Here is a 21,941-nt window from a genome sequence, read left to right as displayed (position 1 = left end):
CAGGAAATATATTGTCCACAAAGTACACTGTCACGCCATTCACAGTTTTGGGGTGATCTGTATAGAAGTTAGTACCCCAATTGGCTTTATTTTTTTACACATTATCAGTGCAGACCTAGCTGTTGTGCAGCCTGCTTTATTTCTCTTCCTTCTACTCTCTGGGGTGTCACCAGCTATGAAAGGTACAAGAAAATGTTCCCTGTCATACGCCCACCACAGACCTAGCCTTGACTCTGCTCTGGAGCCTGGGAAGGAGGAAGCATCCAGGAAGCAGCCATTTAGGTGGCTGTGAAGCAATTACACAGAGCCCTATAAATTGTGTGGCTAGACTTATTATGCTTGGCTCGCAAGAAGAATCTTGTCTTACATCAAGAAAGAACTGAAAGAATTTGTCTCTTCTTAAACCTTACTTATTAAAGTATTTATTCTTTCTTTACACAGACACCTATTGACCACTCATTCTATGCAACATATTGGGAGGATAGGGGCCCGGGGCCCAGAGTAAACATGACAAGCTCAGTCCCAGAGTCACACTCCAGCTTGAACAGCAAGCACCGGACCCCTTTGGTGTGCACACCGTTCCTTTAGAGTTGTTTGCCCCACCAAAGTTTTATTCACCCATTAAACATGGATGAATTGTTTTTCTGAAGAAGCCAAATTGAAAAAAAATGTTTTAAATGTGATGATGGGAATGAAAGGGATGAGAGGGGTCATAGAAAAGATACACCTAAATTCCAGGTTCTGATACTGCTATGTGCTAAGAGCTCGATTCCATTTCTTTGTGTCGTTAAAATGCCAGCCCATTGCCTGTATGATTTACATGTGCCTTTCATCTCTGTGATTTTCCCACTCGGGTAGATGATCAAATATATCTCTACACTTATATCTAAAACAACAGAGAACCCTCTGGAAATGCACTTTAAATTTCTTTCTATATGAAAGCCATTTTTCTTTCTGTAGCCTCACCTGTAAATAATGAGAGTTCCACCTTCCTTTATAGACTCTTGCTAAAAGCACGGTTTGGAACAAGACCATACAGGTGCAAATAAATTACAGTTGGGAAAGCAGCTTGCACTGAGTGTTGTGAAATAGCTGTTTCGATAATGGAGCCAGCGTGGTCAAGCCAGCACGACAAAGGTTGGCTTTAGTGATTCACTCTCTTGTTCACTTTCCCACTGTACATCATAGCATCCCAGACTTACTGCTCAAGTCCCTCAGTTTTGTTTACCTCACTACAAAATTCATGGCATGACTTTCTTTTTTTGTGTGAAAGTTTTATGGTAAAGGTTGCTTTAGGTTAACTGGTCTCAGTGAATCTGTGAAAAGAAAACAATAATATTTGGGTATCACACACTTAAAGTTTGACTTATGAAGACATCGTTTCAGTCTCAGCTCGTTATAGGTTATCCTTCTGTGAGATGCATGTTTTTTTCCCAGTGAAAATCATTGTATAGTTAAAAATTAATTAAATTCTTGTGTTATATTCATGAAAGAAAATTTAAGTTGAAAATATTACCTTTGAACATTTAAAAATAAAATCTACTTTAGCCACCAGTGCTTTGAGCATTGTATCACAAATAAAAGACAAGATTAACATCAAAAGAACTCCGTTTTCATTCAGTTGTGCAGCATTGCAGGCTGCGAAATTTAATATTACTTAGACTTGTATAGTGATTGTGGAATGACAGAGGGAAATGGATTAAGTTTAAATAAAATTATACACAACAGCACACACATACTGTTAAATGCAAATCGTGGTCACTGGGCCAAGAATGAGGTCCTCTAGCTCTGTATTGCAGATTAGAATTTTATAAATAAAACTTTTCTTTAGACTAGTTTAATACGTTTTTCAAGTGTATGCATAGATGGAGAGGCACAAATACTGTAGCATCTCACTTTGAAGAGTTGCTAAACTGGTTTCTGTGCCTGTAGGCTCACAGTGTATTTGAATTCCTGTGCTTCTCATCTTTCCTTGTCTTGAAAAGATTTTGCTTGTCATTGGTGTGAAGTTTGAAATACATACCCCTCCTATTAGTTTTCAGACGTATAACACTTTAATACTCCCAAATTGTAGAGCCTGCTTTTATGCTCCTTTTCTTTTCCTTGAATAAATCAGGTTCATGTTGCAGATAATATTTGTTTCAGAAAAGTGTGAAAGAAGGGGCACCTGTGGAAACAGGCAATTGTTCCAAGACACATACACATTCGAATTAAAGCAGAAAATGTCCATTACAGCCTCCCATTACTACTTTATTTCTTGGAAGTTTAAAGCCAGAGAAAGATAGTGGTGCTGGTGTGCTCGGTGGAAGTTTTAAAGTAATTACTTGTTAGTCCAAGCAGTGGGATCTGGTAACCTAATTCTGTATAAACCTGACATCCTATAGCTACACTCCATTATCTCTCTGGTTTCAGAGTAAGTTGGAACAGAAACTTGTTCTGATGTTAAAGTGCAAAAGGGGGCAGTAAAGTGCTATCCACAAAAAAGGAAAAATTTTTCCCTGAGTATTTCTCATAGCTAATATTGCCTATGTCTTTTTAGGGTCCTGCTTTTATTTATTAATTTTATAAAAATCTCTCCTTTGGGGACCACATAGAAAATGTCTCATTAAGTGGTAGCAGCATTCTATCACTGAATGAAAGTAATACAAGACTGAATATTCTGCCTGCTTATGAAATGTGCTACTCAATTCACACTCGTGAATTTGTTGTTCTTCCGGAATATTTATATTCCCAAGTTCATAGAGTATTTCTGAATGGAATCTTGGGCTTCTGTGTTAATGCCATTCTAATTCCATATAGACATGCTAGGCCCAAGTACATGGTGAAGTTATGGGTCAAGTGCTTGGGCTTATCTAGAGCAACGTACATCTTTTGTCAGGAGGTAACTGGGAAGAGCAGTCAGTTAACAGCAAAGCAGCAGAGTGCTTTCCTCATTCAGAATAGCAGACTCACTCATTTTATAAACCGACTGCCCTTCTTCCCTGCAGTCTTCGACATTTAATTAAAATAAAAATCACAGTATTTTATGGGAAAGTGTGCATGTTTTCTAAAATGTGATAAACTTAAAGTGTTTTTAATACAGAACTTTGATTTGTGAATAAACCTATGTTATGATGTAATACGGTTTTTGGTGTCCCCACTGCTAAGGTAAACCTGTTCCTAAAGTTCCTAAAGTGACTATTGAGTCCTTAAAATGTTAGCCAGTGCCTAGATTTGTGCAACTCAGTGATTAAGCATAAATTGTGTCTATCCCATACTTTTTACATATTTGAGTGAACCAGTTGTACATTGCATGCTAGCTGTTACTACAGCTTTTGTGGGTTCAAAGATTGATTAGGTAAACGGATCACAATTCACAGTATTAACTCTTTTTAGTTAAGCTTTCTAAGGAATTGTGTCCAAAAAGCTAAAAAGTCTGCAGGCTTTAAATATTTTAAATGCTTATTTTAAAAACTAGAGTTTTGAAAAATTGGTTAAGAATATGACATAGCTTATTCTTTGAAACTGTACAAAGAAATGTCCCAGCCTGATCACAAATCATGTAGTGTTTATTGCAGATAATTCTGAAAAACACTGAAAGCTAAAAATTAGAGTATGCATCATATACTCTAAAGATACAATTTTGAAATGAAAGGAAAAATAAAAATAATTGTCCATGAAAAAGGTAATCTAGGTTTACTTAGGATTCTGATTTTGCCTGGCAATTTGCTCCAAAGATAGACCATCCTGTGTGGATCTCCTGTCCCCCCAGTTTGCATATTGGCAGGGTTTGCATCGGTCCTGTTACATGAGTACCAGGGTTCTGTTTTCATGTGGATAGTGCCGTTCATAAGTATGCAGAAATTTCAGATACTTAAATAGATTTTTATGTTCATAACAGTAAGTAGAAATGGCTCAGGATCTGAGCTGACATTTTTTGAATTAGAAACACCATTGTCATATCTGACTGAAGGGGCTTTGCCTGACCCAGAATTTGTTTAGACACAGAAACTGGTTATTCTCGTCAATATGTTTTTATCCTGATCTCTTTCATTTTGTGTCAGCTTGATATTTATGTACTCAGTTACAACATATTGACTTGCCCTCATTTATATGGTAGTTCGAGATACTCCTCAATCATTGACCTCCTTGTGTAGCTTTTTTTAGAAGATACAGGTCATTTGTATTTTATGTGTATTTTCACATACTATTACCAGTGATTTGGCTGTTCTAGGTTACCTCCATACTTTAGACAACCTTAGGAAAAGTGAAAGAAGTCATTGGATGCCTGACATGCATGTGTCATGGTCTCAGGCAATTCAAGAGTGGGTAGGAGAGAAAAGAGAAGCAGGGGAAATTGAGGTCCATAGAGGGCTGGGAAGTGTAGTTGTTGTTCCACTACACAGTTATTCCTAAACTTCTTAGCTCCTGGCTTCCCAGGAATCCTCGTTTCATCTAGCCAGGTTCAGACTGCTTCTGAGTCAGTTTGGCAATCACTGCCTCCATCTGATTTATCCCAGGCGACTTGATAATGCAATACTGAGCAATAGAAGAATCCCGACTTGAGATCACATGTGATGTTCTGCTCTATCAAAGAAAATTTGGTGTCATGATCCCTCAACTCTTAGTGGCTGTTTTATGCTTTAAAAGCATTATGCTAAGCTTTTTAAACAAGCATGGGTTCCTAGTGTGGATTAAAACATTAAAGAAGACCGTATTGTATGATGGCTATATTATAAAAATAGTTTCTACAACGATGAATATGAAGTTGAAATGTGTAATTTAGATAATTAGAGATCTAATTTAGATTATTAAATATTAATGTCTAATTTAGGTTATAAAGTATTCCCCATGGAAGTATTATACTCGGGTTTTCAGAGTAACTTTTAAAAACTTGGATTAAGTTCGATAGGTAATCAGAAGATAAAAACATATCTTACATCAAATCATTTCATTTCAGGCAGGTTAACTTTGGAACCCTTTTTCGGGTTTCCATTTTATTCCACATTATGCTGGCTCTATATTTGATTCAAAGTCATCACATATGTTGTCTTGCTTGAGAATGATTCATTGGGAAAAACCAAAGAAGTTGCCTATTCTGCTCAGTCCGCCCCACTCTCGTAATGTTCCAAGGAAGCCCTCTAATCCAGTAAGAAACGCGAAGCCACAGCACCAATGTCCAGTAGGCAGTCCTGAGCCCCAGGTTCTCCCAATGAGGAGGAAAATTCAGCTTCCCCTTCTCAGAAAAACAGCAAGGTGTCTGCTCTGACCTTGGGTAGCCTGGCTCAGAGAAGAAACTGGCCTGGCAATGTTCTCTCTCCTATGTAGGATGTGTAGCACTGTTGGTCTTCTTTGTTTTTTGTTTTGAATTAAAACCAGCAGGCTTTATTAAATGACACCACTAACCACTTTCGGTTTGTGATGTAGTTTAGTAAAAGCAACCTCACCTGTGCAGTATAAGTTGAAACTATGGGGTTTTCCCTCTATGCTTCTTTTGGTTATAAGATGGACATTTTTTCATCACACAGAAAGAAATCTGTATTTATATCCGCTGTGGATAGTCAGCTTAGTAATTTAAAATTAGTCAGTTGTCATCACCATAGTTATTTTTTGACACTGTCTAGGTCAGCATAGGATAAGTATGTTATTGCATGTTACAAAATATTTGGGGCATAGATGTACTATATTGTCAGAAGTATTAAACCTCTAAGCAATCTTCAGATAACAAAATCTAAATATAATGACCTAGCTTCAGAAATAGAACTCTATGTTTACTGACTTGATTTTGACATTATGGGATATGTTGTTTTCCATTCAAAAATTGTATTATGAGGAAATTCACCCCATTTTTCAGTTACATTCAATGATTCTCATAAATTTTCTAGAGCCCATCTGTAATATTACATTTCAAACACAAATTACACATAGTTGGGCAGTTCCTTTTGGTTCTTGGTCTCCTGGGGTTTACCTTCTGGTTGGCCTCCTTGGGAGAAAGGCAGAGATACCAGATTGCTGCCTTTGTGAGCCATGGTATCAAGTTCTTTTACCTCAGAAACAGCCTCAGCTTTGGGCACAACCTAGGTGATTGGCATGGAGCTAGACTTTATGTGATGCTCACAAGCTTGTGTGTATATTGATTTTTTCTTGATTTTCCATAACTTTATGGCTTAACTATAAAAAGTTCAGCTTAGAACAAAATACATTTCACAAGCCATATTTATGCTTCAATGTAATGCAGTGAGAACTGAAAAGTGTGCAGAAAAGGGGGCTTTTTCTACTGTGCCTCATGTTTGACACACATATGTCCTCATATGTTTTGTGTGTTAGGTACGTGTACAATGATTAAATGAAGATAATGAGATGTAAGGTGCTTGGTAAGTGTGTAGCAAAGAGCAAGTGCTCAAAAGCAGCCGTGTTTTTGTTATTAGTGGTTCTGGAGGTGGTTAATTGCCCTGTATTTTTAATACAAAGGGATTGTAGAAGACCTCTGATACTCATAAATCCTTTCAGAGAGAACAGGCCTGAAACTCTGTCTGCATAGCTCCTTGTTCTCCAGAAACACCATCATGCCTGGGATGGTGCCTTCTGGAAATCTCATCTTTGCTGTCACCACAGCCCTGTCCCAATTCTAGGTGGTCCTATCTTGAGAATTCCTTTCATGCCTATAATTGCAAATAGTTGGTGGCACCTAATTTGACTTAATTTTATTTGTGTATATTTTGGTTTCAATTTGTTCTTTCACATTTTTTCAGCTAATACATTACTTATTGAGCATTTACCATATGTCAGTCCCTTGGGTATTCAGTATTGACTCAGACAACAAGGGACCTGCTTATCCTTAGGGAGCTAGATTGTAAATCTCTGATGATAAGATCTTCTACTCTTTTTATCACCCAGGCTCTGGAATGAAATAAGTTGCTTTAGTTGTTATACTTACGTTACTCTTGTTTGTTCCCATGTTGCCTGAGAAACTGTGAGGTTCCTGGGAGGGAAGAAGGTGGATTCAGGGGCTCCATTGCACATAGTGGTGACGTGTGCAAGAGACCTGTGATTCATTCAGGCTCAATGCTCAGCCACACCCTTCGTCTGCCAAGAAACTATAACTTCATCAATTAAAGTCTCTGGTATGCTAACCAGTTTTTATATATATATATATGCTTAAAAAGTAAACCCGTAAAGCACTCAAGTATTGGGTCTTTTTGTATGGATTTAAACATAGAAGCAATAATTTTTTATATAGTAAATGGGATTGTTTTTTCAGTTTCTCTCTTGTTTTTTTAGTTTTTTTTATTTTTAGAGAAAGGGGAAGAGAGGGTGAGAAATATCAATGTGTGAGAGTTATATGGATTGATTGCCTCTTATACTACCCCACCTAGGGACCTGGCCCGCAGTCCAGGCATGTGCCCCGACTGGGAATTGAACCTGCGACCTTTCGTTTCACAGGCTGGCATTCAATCCACTAAGCCACACCAGCCAGGGTAGAAGCCATATTTTTTTAAGGAACTCTTGAAGTGATTACTTTTTCAGGGAAAAGGATAAAATTCTTGCTTCATTTTTTGCCACAGGTTATATTGAAAAGTGAACTGATTCTTTTCAAAGCATTGGAAATAGTAAGTTTTATTGAGATTTACTTTCCTTGAGCAATATTAAATAATCTTATTGAAATTTGAGGTTCTTCCCATTCCCTTCTATTTTGATAAGCCATCTCGTGGGTTACCCTCCCCATATATCATTCCTGCATCACTACTGTTACCACTTCTCATGTGATTTGTGCCTTTTGAAAATGTGGTCTATAATGTGGAGATTTGTGTAGAATACCAGCCAATGTCATTATAAATTTTTGACCCCACCCATCAGCACTGGTAAAAGCTGTAACTCAGAGTCGGTGAGTGAAGAGAGAGTCATGAGGAGTTACTTACATGGGTGGGAGGAAACCTGATGAGTCTTCAGTTAAACAGGAATAAAATTTATCTCATGAAAAAACAGGATCCTAGGAGCATTTTGAATGGAGAAAGAGCTTAGTGAGCCAAACTTTAGACATAGGGTATGATGTCAGAGTGTTCTAAGATATGAAGAGATGATATATAGTTTGTGTGTGTGGTGGGGTGGGGGTGGAGGTGGATCTGATGCATTTAAAAAAAATAATTGACTGGAAGGACAAGAAAATATGTCCCTCTGGCTGCTAAGGATCCTGATATCTAAAGCATGCGCAAGCCTCCTGTGGTCCATGTAAAAGTTAATGAGTGTAAAGATCAGAACTTTGAGAGGAGGCAGGTACAGGCATCCAGGCTGCAGACCTTGGTTGTGATTTAGGAATACTTCTAACAACATCTTACATGTGGAGATCGCTCTATGCCAGTTACTAAAAGAGGAGATTTAAGGTAGAAAATATTTGGACTGGAGTGAGAACCCAAGCAGGAATTGGCTTCTGGTTCTTGGATGCAGTGAAGATTTTCTTAAGAAGGTTAAGGAATAAAACTGAAAAAAGGACGTGTCAGGCAGGTGAGTGAGGTCATGCTCACCGTATCTCATTTGTACTGACTGCTAGGCATCCTGCCCCCACTGCTTAACCAGAGAGACACATCAGAATCACTGTGGGGGGCTGCGGTAAAGGCTGAAAAGCCTCATCCACAGACATCCTAATTCAGTCCTCCAGTACCTCCACCGGAACTCCGAGTTTTTGTTTTATTCACAAAGCAGATGGAATTACTTAGAGAGACTACCTGACACTCAGGAGGTGGAGGGAATACCCAGGGAGTCCTGCTGCTTCCAGGAGTTGAATTTTCAAAGTTTCCCCAGAAAACTGTAGAAATGGTCAAGAAGGTCAGAGACAGATTCTTATGACTCTTACTAAGTGGTGGTCCTCATTTGTTAAAAGTTGTAGAGAAATTCAAGTATGCATACATGTTTCTGTGAAATTCATCATTGTTATAAAAAAAGCCATTTTGAAATTTTGTTAGGTGATTTTTGTCCTTTCTTCATCCTTCCCTCCCTCCTCCCCTCTCTCCCTCCCGTCCTTCCTTTCGTTCTTTTTCTTTTTGTTAATGAATAAATGTCATATGTCCTGGCTTAAAAGGCTCAGTAAAAAAGTGGGAAGGGATACTACTCTCTCTTTGGGATTGTAAAACAGTGTCCCAAGGAAGCTGACAAACCGCTGTCTGCAACATGCATTTTTCCTGCTGTGAAGAGTATTCTGTAGTGTAATTTCTGTTATGTTCTGTGATGCCTCATAACCAGCCTCATGCCATTTTCAGAAAATTAATACCATTCATTAGCATAAATCATAACCTGTTTCCACGGTATGTATTTGAAATCGGGGGTGCCTCATCATCCTGGCTTTCTCTTGGTGAATTACAACCCATTAATTGTCATGGCTGGTGGGCTTCCCGATTAAATAAAGGGTTGGATTGGAAGGATTCAGGCATGTTGCTTTGTTCTCAGGCTTTAATATTTTAATGAGCTTGAAGGCTTGGCTGCTTACAGAGGAAAGAGCTGGGATTTCTAAGTGTTAGCATTTGTAGAAGGATGTTCATTAGAAAGCTCTTGTTTCAGTTTCTCAGAGAAACTCCCCATTAAGAAAGATCTTTCAGCAGCATGGCTAGCAAGGAGGAGGAAGGGGAGGGTGAAAGCTTTTAGCTGTAAGCATTAAGGGGATATTGTATCAGTTGTCATAGTTCTAAAGATTTGCTTCTAAGAATTAATTGGAGCAAATACATCTCAAGGGAAGGGGAAAAGGGTGGGTGGAGCAAGGACAGTAGTTGCTGCCCTTGCCAGTCAGGGACTCTTCATCTTGCAGCTGAATCAGTACTACAACTAATTATTTCTAGTTATCTTTTATGGGTTTGTAAGACATTTCTTTTGTTCAGTGTAATAAAAAACCCATTGTTTGATCAGTGACTGACTAATTATGATAAGTAATTTGAAACATTCTTGATGAAACTTGTCTGTTAATTAACATCAACAGCCAATGGAAACTAACAAGACAACAAAGTATTAGTGCAACCACTGTTCTCTGGCACCAGTGCCATCTCTCTGTGGCATGCCCAATAAACGAAGGCTGCCAATGGCTAAAAAATAACAAACAGGTGGGAAGGTCTGACTCACCAGGAGGCAAAGTTATTATGAAGTTACACAAAGGAGCACTGAACTGTTCTAAGCGAGGGGATAGTAAAGAAATGTCAGCAGGTTGACTGGTCTTATTGCATAGGGTAAGGAGAGCAGTTCTTCCTTCTTTCTTTTCTTTAAGGTTTAATTCCAAAAAGCATTCATCCCTTGCTGATCTGAACTAAGATATTTTGGTATATAGAAGTGTGGATTTATCAAATTGTAGTTTGGAATTACTGACATCAGAATTACTGACGTAATCTGGCTATATTGTGATTATTAATACTGTCAACTTTTATCAACTCAGTGTCTTGTTTTTTTTTTTTTTTAATGCTTTTAGGTTTCTACCTGGACAAGGACTGGTACTATACCCACAGATAGGAGACAAATTGGATATTATTTGCCCCAAAGTGGACTCTAAAACTGTTGGCCAGTATGAATATTATAAAGTTTATATGGTTGATAAAGACCAAGCAGACAGATGCACTATTAAGAAGGAAAACACGCCTCTCCTCAACTGTGCCAGACCAGACCAAGATGTAAAATTCACTATCAAGTTTCAGGAGTTCAGCCCTAACCTCTGGGGTCTAGAATTTCAGAAGAACAAAGATTATTACATTATATGTAAGTATAATTATATTTATTTATTTTATAGAAATTAGGGTAAGCTAAATAGGTTTGTATCAATTTTTGTTTCCTTAAAATTATTATTGTGGCAAATATTTGGTGTATCTTTGAAAATTGTCTATTTTTTTAAGAAACCTTAATTGAATATGGGATCCTGTACTAATACTACTCATTAAATATAAATACCTAAAGAGAAAAAAATCTCCTAGAGTTTTTATAGTATTGAAATAAATGTGCATGTATATATACACACACACTCAGCATCTCTACTGACAAGGCTATTTTTAAGAACCATTGGTGGAATTTAATGGGTAAATCTTGTACTGTGACTTCTCTCTTCATCCATTCATCCATCTGTCATTCACTCATTCATTTAGTATTTACTCTATGCCAGAAACTGTGCCTAAGCATTAGGGATTTGACAGTAACAAGATAGTATAATATATCCTTTCCTCATGAAGGCATTGGAGAGATGGAGCTCAAAAATTTGGAGGATGGACATTACATGCAAACCACAATTATACATGAGTACAGTCAAATTTCAAGAACATGACAAAACTTGGGGTTGTTCAACCAATTACTTTTTAAAAAATCTATCAGTGATTTGATACATTGCTTCACAAACAGACACTATGTATCCTTTGAGTTATATCTGAACTGCTGTCCACTTAGGAGGCTGTGTCGTCATATGATGCACCCCCTGGAGCACATGCCAACTAAGTGCAAATCACATGCTAGCAGAACACCACGGGTAGTCCAGGGCCAGGGTTTTATCACTGCATTCTCAGTGACTGAGACCGCTGTTTGCATCACTGAGGCAAAGAAGTAATTTTTCTTCATTTCTTGGTTTAAAATTTGCACATTGCTGAGTTAGAGTCTCCACTTATCTGCTACCACACGCTTCAGTTCCTTAGGGAACAGTGAACTGCTTGTCCATGGGCTGCACCCACCCATCTCTTGGTGACCAGGTTAAAACTCTGCTTTCTCAACCTACTAACTGCTCTTTTTTAAGCTCAGAATCAATAATTCACTGAATAGTGATTTAGTGCTCAATGACATACTATTTTTTACTATATTAGTAATTGAAACAAAAGTGGTCATAGCCGTTTAATTATCTTGTTCTTTGCTGCAAACCTGAAATGCTACAGAGACTGAGAATCTATTTTTAAATCAGTTTGATACACAGAGAGTGGCTGAGCAAGAATAAGTAACAAAGAAAAAGGGAGAGTGTTAAATTATATAGCTAAAGAAATAATTATTATAAAATGAAAATGAAAGCATTCTGAGGGATGAAACAAGTAGATGGAGTAGCAAAGTATACAAAATAACAGAAATCTTTAAAAATACATTATAGTTATTAGGCAAAATAAATGGAAACCTTAAACTTTTGGAAGTGTGGCAGTGTTTTTCAAAAGACATTTTAAGTAAGACTGTTTACCAGGGACACTAATATTTAGCATGCCATTTATTGGGAAATAAAAGTGACCTCAGTAAGAAGGTTAATTCCCCCGTAGGATGGAAGATATAAAGAACATGGGGTGGGGTACCTGAAAAGCAAGAGCAGATGCCCCAGAGTATCAGATGTTCCTATGGTGTTAAATGTATGTCACTAGAACTGTACCTGCACCCCAAGTCCAACAATTGGTTCTTCCGTGCTGATCAGCTAACAGACCCAGATTCTCCTCTACATACTTTAGTTTATGACTTCATAAAGACGGCTTTGTAAATTCTGTAAATTCCCACTGAGTACAAGTAGGATTTCAGCAGACATTATGGGGTTAGCCTTTAGTCTGACGTAATATGCAGGAAATGCAAATAAACACATTCTTTAGCAACATCCTTTTGTTTAATGTAGCCAACATTTAATAATGAATGACTTATTATCAACACATGATAGGTTTGTATTTAGAAGCACGGTTTAATTTGTAATTCATTATGATAGTAGTCTACACAATAATGGCATCTCTTATTTTTCTTTTCCTGAAAACTCATATTAGGTTCATTAGCAGGTAGTTGAGCTCTTGATGGCCCTACAGAGCTCTCCTTAAGAGTTATAATTTACAGTACAAAGGCATGTGGTAGCCGGGGATAAAAGGATTGTTAAAATAAGAGTTGAGGGTTTCAAGTTTGAAACAATGAGAGGCTATTTGAATGCTGCTTGCTGGTTGGGTGATTGTCACAGGGCTGGGTAAAGGGCCCAAAGCACAGAAGTGTGCAAGGAAGTCCATGCAGACTCTCCACAGTGAGTTAAAGACTTCCACCGGTCACAGACATAGGAAGATGTTTCACAAGTTGGGAAAATGCAGAAGCCAATTTCTCACCCGGCCTACAGGAAAGCTCATTGATATACAGCTTTCCCTGGAAAGGAAATGAATGGTTTAAAATAGTTTAAAAAGTTACTGTTGACTTTCTTTGCTTCTTCAAGAATCCCAAGGCACCAAAACAGTTAAGAGATTTTAAGAAGTGACTATTTTCCACATCAATCTTTCTCTCCCTTGTCCTTCCTCCCCACCCAACCCCTACCCCCCACACACAATCACATTCTACTTAAAATAGTACTATACTGGGTAGCAAGATGAAAAGTACTAATATTTACAAGTATATTTTTAATACTTCAAACCATCAATTCATTTTGAGACAGTTAATCATACTGGTGTTTTGAGTTGCATATATATATATGGCATAGGCTTAATTCCAAATCTTAATGTCTATTTAGTAAGTACCTTCACAATTAAGAGTATCAGTATGAAAATCATCATTATTGTTTCCTGGTTTCTTCCCGTGGGGAGAAAGAAGAAAATTGATACTTTGAAGTAGTGCTCCATTTCCTTGGAGGGGAACAGTCCAAATTGCTGATGAACTGGATTGGTGTAGGGTAATTTTCTAGATGAGCTGATTCCAGGAGCACTGGGTCCAAAGATTTGGGTTCTAGTCCTGCTCTCTGAGCTTAACAAGAAAGTCACTTTATTTCTTTGAATTTTAATTTCTTCTCTAGAAACTACTGTTGTTCTGGCTAATGATGGAGGTCTCCAGGTCCCAACCATTTTATGATTGGATGTGCACATCAAATATAGGGTCTCTTGTTAGTGTGGCTTTATTCCAATTGAAGTGGATAGGAGCTGCTGTAAATTCTTTAAAGAAATTTAATTTGATTTGTAGTATTAACAGATTTAAAACAGGCATCATACTCTTGAATTTCAGAAGTAAATATAATTTTTTTAATTGGAAATATATTTTTAAATCTAATGAGTATCCACTCACGACATGACAAAATGCTATGAATCCTCACTAATTCTTATAGATGGTTATTTGCTTTGACATGTGGCAAAATTTTATATACATATATATTTTTTTTTCTTAATGTTCAGAATTGACTTTTTCAAGTGACCTATTTCAGTAATTAGCAATAGGCCAAACTTGCATAATGAAATCTCCTAATCTTAAATGATCCAAAGGTGGGAATGTTAAGATCATTTGGTGTGAAAAAGCCCTATTTTATGTTACATTCAGATTCTTAATTACCTTAAATATATGTAAGCATTTTACATAATCTATAGGTATTTTTATTATGTCCTTAACATTTAAAAAGAGCTTATGGAATAACTGTTCTAAAGTTGCCTGTTGTCAAGGGAAGTTCTGTCTTAGTAAACACTTCAGTTACTATTAGGAAAGCATTCCTAACTATGTTCTCAGCCTTCATCCATATTTGTGCCATGAAGTTTTCTGTAGACACTTCCTGTGATTGGTTTACAACTTTTTTTTAGAGGTCATAGAGTTGAATGAGTCAACAATTTTGGTGTGTTGGCCCTTTGCAACATCCAACCTTATGAAGGTTCTGTGGGTTGGTTAACCAACCTTAGCATAAATTCTTGCAAAATAGCTACAAAGAGATTTTCATCACACTGTAAAAATTGAGTCAGACGTAGATGAGAATGAATGCCATTGTGTTAATACTTTTTCAGGGAACAGTGGCCATGACCCAGTTGTTAGAACACCGCATGCTCAGAGAACCTCCCAACTTAACTTACGTGGCTTTTATGTTATTTTACTTCATATCTGTAGCCAGGACATAGATTTGTGGAAAACAGCCTAAAGGGTGGCATTTCTAATTATGGTTTTTATTAAAAGTTGTTCTATAAGGTACACCCTGCGTGTTTACAGCCATCCTTCCAAAGCCACTCCTCACTTTCCATGCCTTGGGAAACTCTTCCTTGAGAAATACTGAATGAGTTAGAAGAGTCATCATTCTTAGCCCTTCACTGGTTTAGTTCTCCAAAGCAATTTTTTTTTAATCAGAGCGTATAAAATTGGAAGACTCCACAGTCAGCTTTGCTATTTTTAGGCATAGACTCCACTGCTGAGCAAAATTGCAAAATAAATTAAAACACTTGACACAAATATAATGAAACACTATTTTTAAAAAATTAAAACAGAAGAGATTTCACTCCTGTATTTTTGTTGAATGTGGCTATATGTTTGTTTGTTTTTTGTTTGTTTGTTTTTGCTTTACTTATATCTGGGGAGTAGTATGGAAAGTGGCACTAAATTTTTCTGAATGTACTGTATCTTTCCTAGCAAAATAGTTATGGGAACTTTCAAATATCCTTTTACATTTAGATTTCTTTTAAAGTATATAAGAGTGTATGGCCTCTGTGACATGATTATATGCTTTACTTTATGAATTATTTATATGATAAATGTAGCAAAAGCTACATTTTCCATCAAGTTTAGTGGTATGGCTACATCAACCTATCACTTAATGTCCTCTGACTTTGGGGTAAAGATTTATGTTTGATACCTGGCATGTAATTACTGAATTCAAGTATTTGTACACATTTTTATTTTCAACCTACAACTGTCATCTTTGTGATAGAATGTTCATCAGAATCTTGGTGTTTGGGGAATATACACACACACACCACTTAAAACTACAGATTAATGTAGTAGTTAAGAGTCTGGAGGCGGACAGGCCTGTGTTCTTGAACGCCCCTTAACAAGTAACTTAACCAGTCTCTGCCTTGACCCTTTATAAATTGAGGATGATGACAATGCCTGCCCTCTTGGGATGATACGTGTTTCAATGCGGAAATATGTGTAAAGTGCTTACCTCCATGGCACCAAATGAATACAACCATGAGTCTTTTTGGAGTAGGGGAGGATGTATGAGATAGAAGGTAAGACAAACCTGTGCTTTCCTTTAAGTTAGGGTTGGGGAAGATGGGCTCAGAAAGTATCATTTAGCCCTGGCCCCTGTGGCTCAGTTGGTTGGGCTTCATCCTGCCAGGCAGAGTCACCAGTCAACTCCCAGTCAAGACACTACTGGTTGAGGGGTGTGTACAGGAGGCAGCTGGTCAATGTTTCTCTATCACATAGATGTTTTTCTCCCTCTCTTCCTCCCTCCTTTTCCCTGTCTCTAAAAATAAATAAATAAAATCTTTTAAGGAAAGTATCATTTATTTGAAAACTATCCATAAAATGAAACTCCAGAAATTTACAAGTTTCAGTAATGCTGCATAACTTAATTATAAGATCTTCCCTCTTTGTCTTCTTGGAGTGTTATAAAAGTTCTTTTGTCCGTGGGCTTCCCTTACCAGGAAGCACGCATTTATTTTCCTTTTGGTTGATGGAATTGCCCAAGCACCTAGCATATCCTCTGTAAGACCCAAAGGACATGGACCGGTAGGAACCTTCCATATGCATTTTCCCCACTTGCCATTTAACCAATTTTGCCAGGCTTTTTCTTGGTTCTCTAATATACAGATAAAGTGCTATGTTTCTATTGATAAACTTAGAAGCATCCTAATGTAATATAAATATTCTTCTAGAGGAGGAAAATGTGTCATAGTTGCCTTGTCACCAAGACTAACTGGGAAAGTATGCCATTTCATTAATCTGATAATTAGATGTGTCATTCCTATCTTTTTTAACATAATGTGAAATGCTTCTCTGACAGTATTGAAGGCTCTCCCAGAGTATTATCAGTAAGACTCCTTGTTGAATTTAAGATGAATAGAGAGAGCTTCAGTTCTTTGCATTTAAGGAGTAAAGCCTTGGCTTCTGCTTAACTGGAGATTGTGCTGAGAAACTTCTGGCTTGAGTGTCTGAGAGTCATGGATGCTGCGATACTTATTTCAGGCCACTCAGGGTTTAGGAAGAGAAGGCTATGGTAGAGTGAGATTGTTCATGTGCCATGGCATCACACGGGCAGTAGTGATAGCTTATCTCATTTAGAGGTAGACAGAGTCCTGTGAGCACTATTTCTAATTCCCAAAATAACCAATGAAAGAATAAGGTGACTCTGATTCTCAAAGCGATGGAAGAAACCAATACCTCATACACAAAATAACAGCAAAGCAAGAATAGGTGAGAAATGAAGTAGGTTACTTAGGAAAAAAAGAAACTATTTAGGAATTGCTCAAAATAAAACCACCTTTACTATTTCATAAAATATACCTTAATATCTCTAACACCTATATTGATAGCTTTTTAAAAGTTCACTGAAACTTTTAAATAATTGAACAATACTGGAGACTTAATATAAGCTTGAGACAGAACAAGTTTCTTTCTTAATAGCCTTTTAAATATTCATCATGAAGATCAAAATTTAAAGCAAAATATTACACTTTAGGAAATAGCCAAGAAGCATAGACAGACACAAAAGATTACTTTGGAAAAACTTATTTATGTTGTTCTTAAGAGTCACACATTTTTTCCTAACCTTATGAAGTCTCAGGCTGGGCTGGGTGTTTGATCACTCAGGGGGAAGTGTGGCCTCACATATTCTGTTTCACCTTGGAGTCTTGAAACACAGGTGATAGAGACATTTTTATCACTGAGAGAAAACTGAAACTTTGAAAGTGTGAGTCATTTAGAACAATTCACATGGCCATGAAATGTCAGAGTCAAACTCAAACCAGGGCTGTCAGACCCTTAGACTAATGCCATTAGTTTATGACAGTGTCTCTTGAGTGACTAAGCATATAAATGCATACACAGTGAGAGGAAAGATAGTATTTGTATATATCACATCACACCTGCAGTTACAGGGAAGAGTATATGTATATACATTCATAACACATCCATAGCAATAGCAAAGACCCCCATGTGATAGGTATGCATACCTAATGAATTCTATGTATGTATCAAACATGTTCTGCTGATGCCTAGTCCTATATTGTATAAATAACTTCAGTAGTAACAAACTTCAATCATATGCTCCAAAGTTGAATGAAGAACCTCCAACAGAGCAGCAGGCCACTGGGATAAGATGATTCTAATAGCAATTTGTCAGATATTCTGAATTTTTTTTAGATGTCTATTTTCATGTCTTCCATAATACTATGCTCCTTTTTTAAAAAAATGTTACCAAGCACTTTAAGGCCTTCAATAAAAGGTTGCTAAATAGTAAAATTATAAGAATATAAATCTCTCAAGTAGAGGGATTAAGAAACTAAAAATTTTCTTAGCAAAATACAGGTGCTGCAGTTTGGATGAATGGATGGATGACTGGATGGATGGATGGGTGAATAGATGGATGGATGGGTGGATTGATTGGCAAAACCTGGCAGTCACATAATTGATCACTTCACAGAGGAGCCCAGCTGTGTGTTGCTAAAAGACAGATGTGCTTAGCAAATGGCTTTTTTGCATTAGTGAAGTAGCCTAGTTTCATTGTTCTGATATTAAACCAGGAGATGAAGGTGTTCTTTTATTGAAGCAAACATGTGGAAAATTGCTCTGGATTCTTAGAGGAGAGGACATGTCCCCAGAATGAAATCAGGTTCATGTTTAGGGCAAATTCAGACAGGGCATTTTATTAGGGTTACCACTTGTGTCTGGATGGTCAAAGCAAATAACATTCATGTCCATCTAAGCTGTTATGCCATGAGAGTGGCATATTTTCTCATCTGCAGTGTTGTATTCTAAACTGTCAGCAAACATTAATTCAGTCACTGGTGAAGTTCTGCCACCCAGAGCTGAACTCTGCCTCAGATGGATGTTTTCCACTTCAGTGCTGCGGTCTCACAATTACTGGGTCATTAATATCATTGCATGTGATTAGTGACAGTAGAATGAACAAGAGGTTTGTGGGATGTGCACCCCCTCTCTACCATGAACTTTTTACTCTGACCCTTTGTTATCTAGACATTTCCATATCTCCACAAAGATAGTTTAATGATTAAGACTGTTAGAAACTCAGGAGTGAGCAGTGGATTATGGGCTAGAAATAATCATTCACTCAAACACATGCTTCTTCATGTCTTCATTGTTTCAAAATATTTTCATTAGATATTATCACTATCTTTTGACTGATACGTCTCATTTTTAAAAATCTGAATACTTAAATTAAGCTAATATAGACAATAGGGAATTATGTTTTATCTTTAGAACTCTCACATTATTCTTCTTTTGTTGGTTTGTTTTTTAATGTGGGTGTGGTTATTATATTGAAATGATCACCTGGGTACCTATTTTTAAAACACAATTCCTTTTTGTTAGTAGGTTTTGGCCTATGTTAAGATTGACCCTCATATATAAAGGTAATTATTCTTTTACTGTTGATTATCACATGCTCATGATGTTAGTTTTGTCTAAATCACTGTAATGGTAAGATAAACTCCCTTAAAGCATGTTAGATGAAAAGCTCTTTTAATGGATCCATGTTGAGTTGTTGTTTTTTTAACTTAATGAGAGATTCCACCTGTATAAAATCATTATAATTTTTAGCAATAAAATCTTAGACTTAACAAGGGATTTTTAAAACAGAATTTAGTAAAAATAAAGAAAACACGGTATTGCAAGCAATATTTTGAGGGGAAGTAAAGTAAACCACTCAGAAAGAATCATGTGTTTAATCATGCCTCTAGTAAAAGAAGGGGGTGGGATACGGAGGACAGGTGATTATTTCCAGGACTGCTTGATCTTTGTCAGAAAAGTGTTAGTGCACTGAGTTGGGCTTAGTGTATATTTTTTTCAGTGATATATACCACCTAGATGTACACACCCTTACATTCATAGACACACACACATTCACTGCTTCTCATCTTTTTCATTTGGATTGTATGTAATCAGTGACTTTTTGGGACTACTTTATCAAAGATAACTATGGCTCTTAGTATCTGCAATGATTACTTGAATTTTTGTAATTACTTGAGTTTTTAATGGTTAAAAGATTTTATGAGTAAGCTGTGGCAGAATTTCTTCTAGATGTAGTATTTATTACTTCTTATTGTTACTATTCTCTCAATAGGTTGATCCTCAATTTCCAAATCTCATATGATGTATGAGATATGAAGTATAATAGTCAGTTCTACATAGTATTTTATCTTCCGTGTGCATTGTATTTTATCTCCCGTCTTCCCAAAAAAGTAATGTAAAATGGTGAAGTAGTAATGTCATTAAATCCTTTAGTGAACACACAAAGACAGTTTACTAAACTCTTTTAAGGTTTTTACATTTTTAAACCTTTTTTTTGAATGATAAACATTTGAAATTGTGGAAATAAAATTGTATCTTTTTATTAAGAACATCCATTTATACTAGAGACCTGGGACCTTTATTCATACTTAAATGCTAAAATATAAGAGGCAAAGTCTAAATTGTGACTTCATTTTTAAATTCATTTTTCTGAACTGTCTGTCTAGCAGGGAAGCATAATTAACTGTGTGGTATGGAAGTCACTGGGGCTAAGCCAGATCTTACTTCCTGATGCCTGATTTACTGCTTTAAAATTTCAAAACACAACCATAGTGATATGGTTTTAATTAAAATGATTCTTTCGTACTGTAACATTGATCCCTTGAGTGAGAAACACACACATCCTACGTCACTAGTAGCTTCTCCAGTGTTTTAACTGTGAACTATTTCCCACATGCTAAAATCAGTTCATCAAATGCCAGTAAGAGCTATCACATAGAGAATTTTTTAAAAAGCTTTTTGCAGATATGTATTTCTTTTTGAAAATATCTTTCCTTGTATTTTTCTTCTGTGAGGCCATTTAAGAAGTATTTATCAAACTTTTACTTTAAGATCAGGCATTATAGGATGAAATGTCATGTTATTTGAAGTAATGCTGAACGTTTTTTATATAATGCCAAGCAAAAATAACAGGGCCCTTGGAAGGTCAGGATGGTGTAGCCCTCATTTCTTTCACTGTAAATCCACAAAGAAAACACATAAAGAGGAAGAAGTTAGTGAATTTTTTCTTCTCCCCTTTGGCACATCATACAGATGATTCTGTTTCAGAGGATTTTATTAATTTAAAAAAAGGTATTTGTTTTTTGGCATTCAGTGAACTTTATTTTCATGTTGATTTTTTTTCCTTTAAGTTGGTATCTGAAAGGAGAACCAAGACACCCAAGGCATTACACTGAATTAATTTGAATTATTGACATTGAATCTCGGTGGTTTCTATAGTACATGTTTTGAATTTGCATCACATATTTGAATTTGAACTGATGTCGGGGTGTTAAGTAGATGGAGCTTATTGTCCTGGGTTGTGTGTTGGCATCAAGTAATTATATTTTTATCATCCTCCTTGTTTTCAACTTACATATCTCATTTCCATTTTCTTCCTTTAGACACTCAAAGGGTTTTTAGCCCTGGTAAAGGAAAACAATAGCCTAGTTTGTGTGTCATGTTTATTTTACTGTTCTGGCTTTACTTTCTATATTTATCACTTGATTCTGCTTCTTTTAGTTCTTAAGTTTGCCAGGTAATAATAGACTCTGGTTCTTCAGAAGACTGTTCTTGAGCTTAAGGAGACTGATGTGTGGGAAAGCTGGCCGAAGAAGTCTAGCAGGACCGGCATAGCATATGAAGACATGATAGTAAAGGATAGTACAAATGGGATGAGAATTTTCATAAAATGCTGTTTGTTTCATAGTCAAATAAGAGGGAATATGTCAAACACAGCTTTATATAAATACAAGGTTTTCATTGTTGCTGGAAAACTAAACTCTGATTTTCCTGACCCTGTATGAGTATGTCTTTCTTTGGTGGACTTATTTGGTTGAATTTGATAAAAATATTTGCTTTTGAGTGTCCATTAACCACCACCCCCCACATATACCAGCCCCATCCCAGTAATCTACATTTTAAAATCATTTGAAATATCCTCCAAATTATTAGTATATGTTGATGATTCATTCTTTCCATTATAACCTAAGAATTTTCCTTCATTGTGAAACTATTATTCTGTAGAATTTGGGGAGCTGCCCTCATCCCTGCCC

At 36.6% G+C, this 21,941-nt stretch overlaps 1 protein-coding gene across 1 annotated transcript in view; it reads left to right on the top strand.

Annotated features, from left to right (window-relative positions):
* The window catches only part of EFNB2 (ephrin B2), a 50,826-nt gene that overhangs the window by 12,354 nt on the left and 16,531 nt on the right, over positions 1-21,941 (top strand). The window contains exon 2 of the mRNA XM_028526285.2: positions 10,424-10,707. Coding sequence (XP_028382086.1) covers positions 10,424-10,707 — 284 coding nt within the window. The remainder of the gene's footprint in view (positions 1-10,423; positions 10,708-21,941) is intronic.

Source organism: Phyllostomus discolor, chromosome 11, assembly GCF_004126475.2.
Source record: "Phyllostomus discolor isolate MPI-MPIP mPhyDis1 chromosome 11, mPhyDis1.pri.v3, whole genome shotgun sequence".
NCBI lineage: Eukaryota > Metazoa > Chordata > Mammalia > Chiroptera > Phyllostomidae > Phyllostomus > Phyllostomus discolor.
Note: the sequence above shows the minus strand (reverse complement) of the source record. Positions and strands in the feature narration are given on the sequence as shown.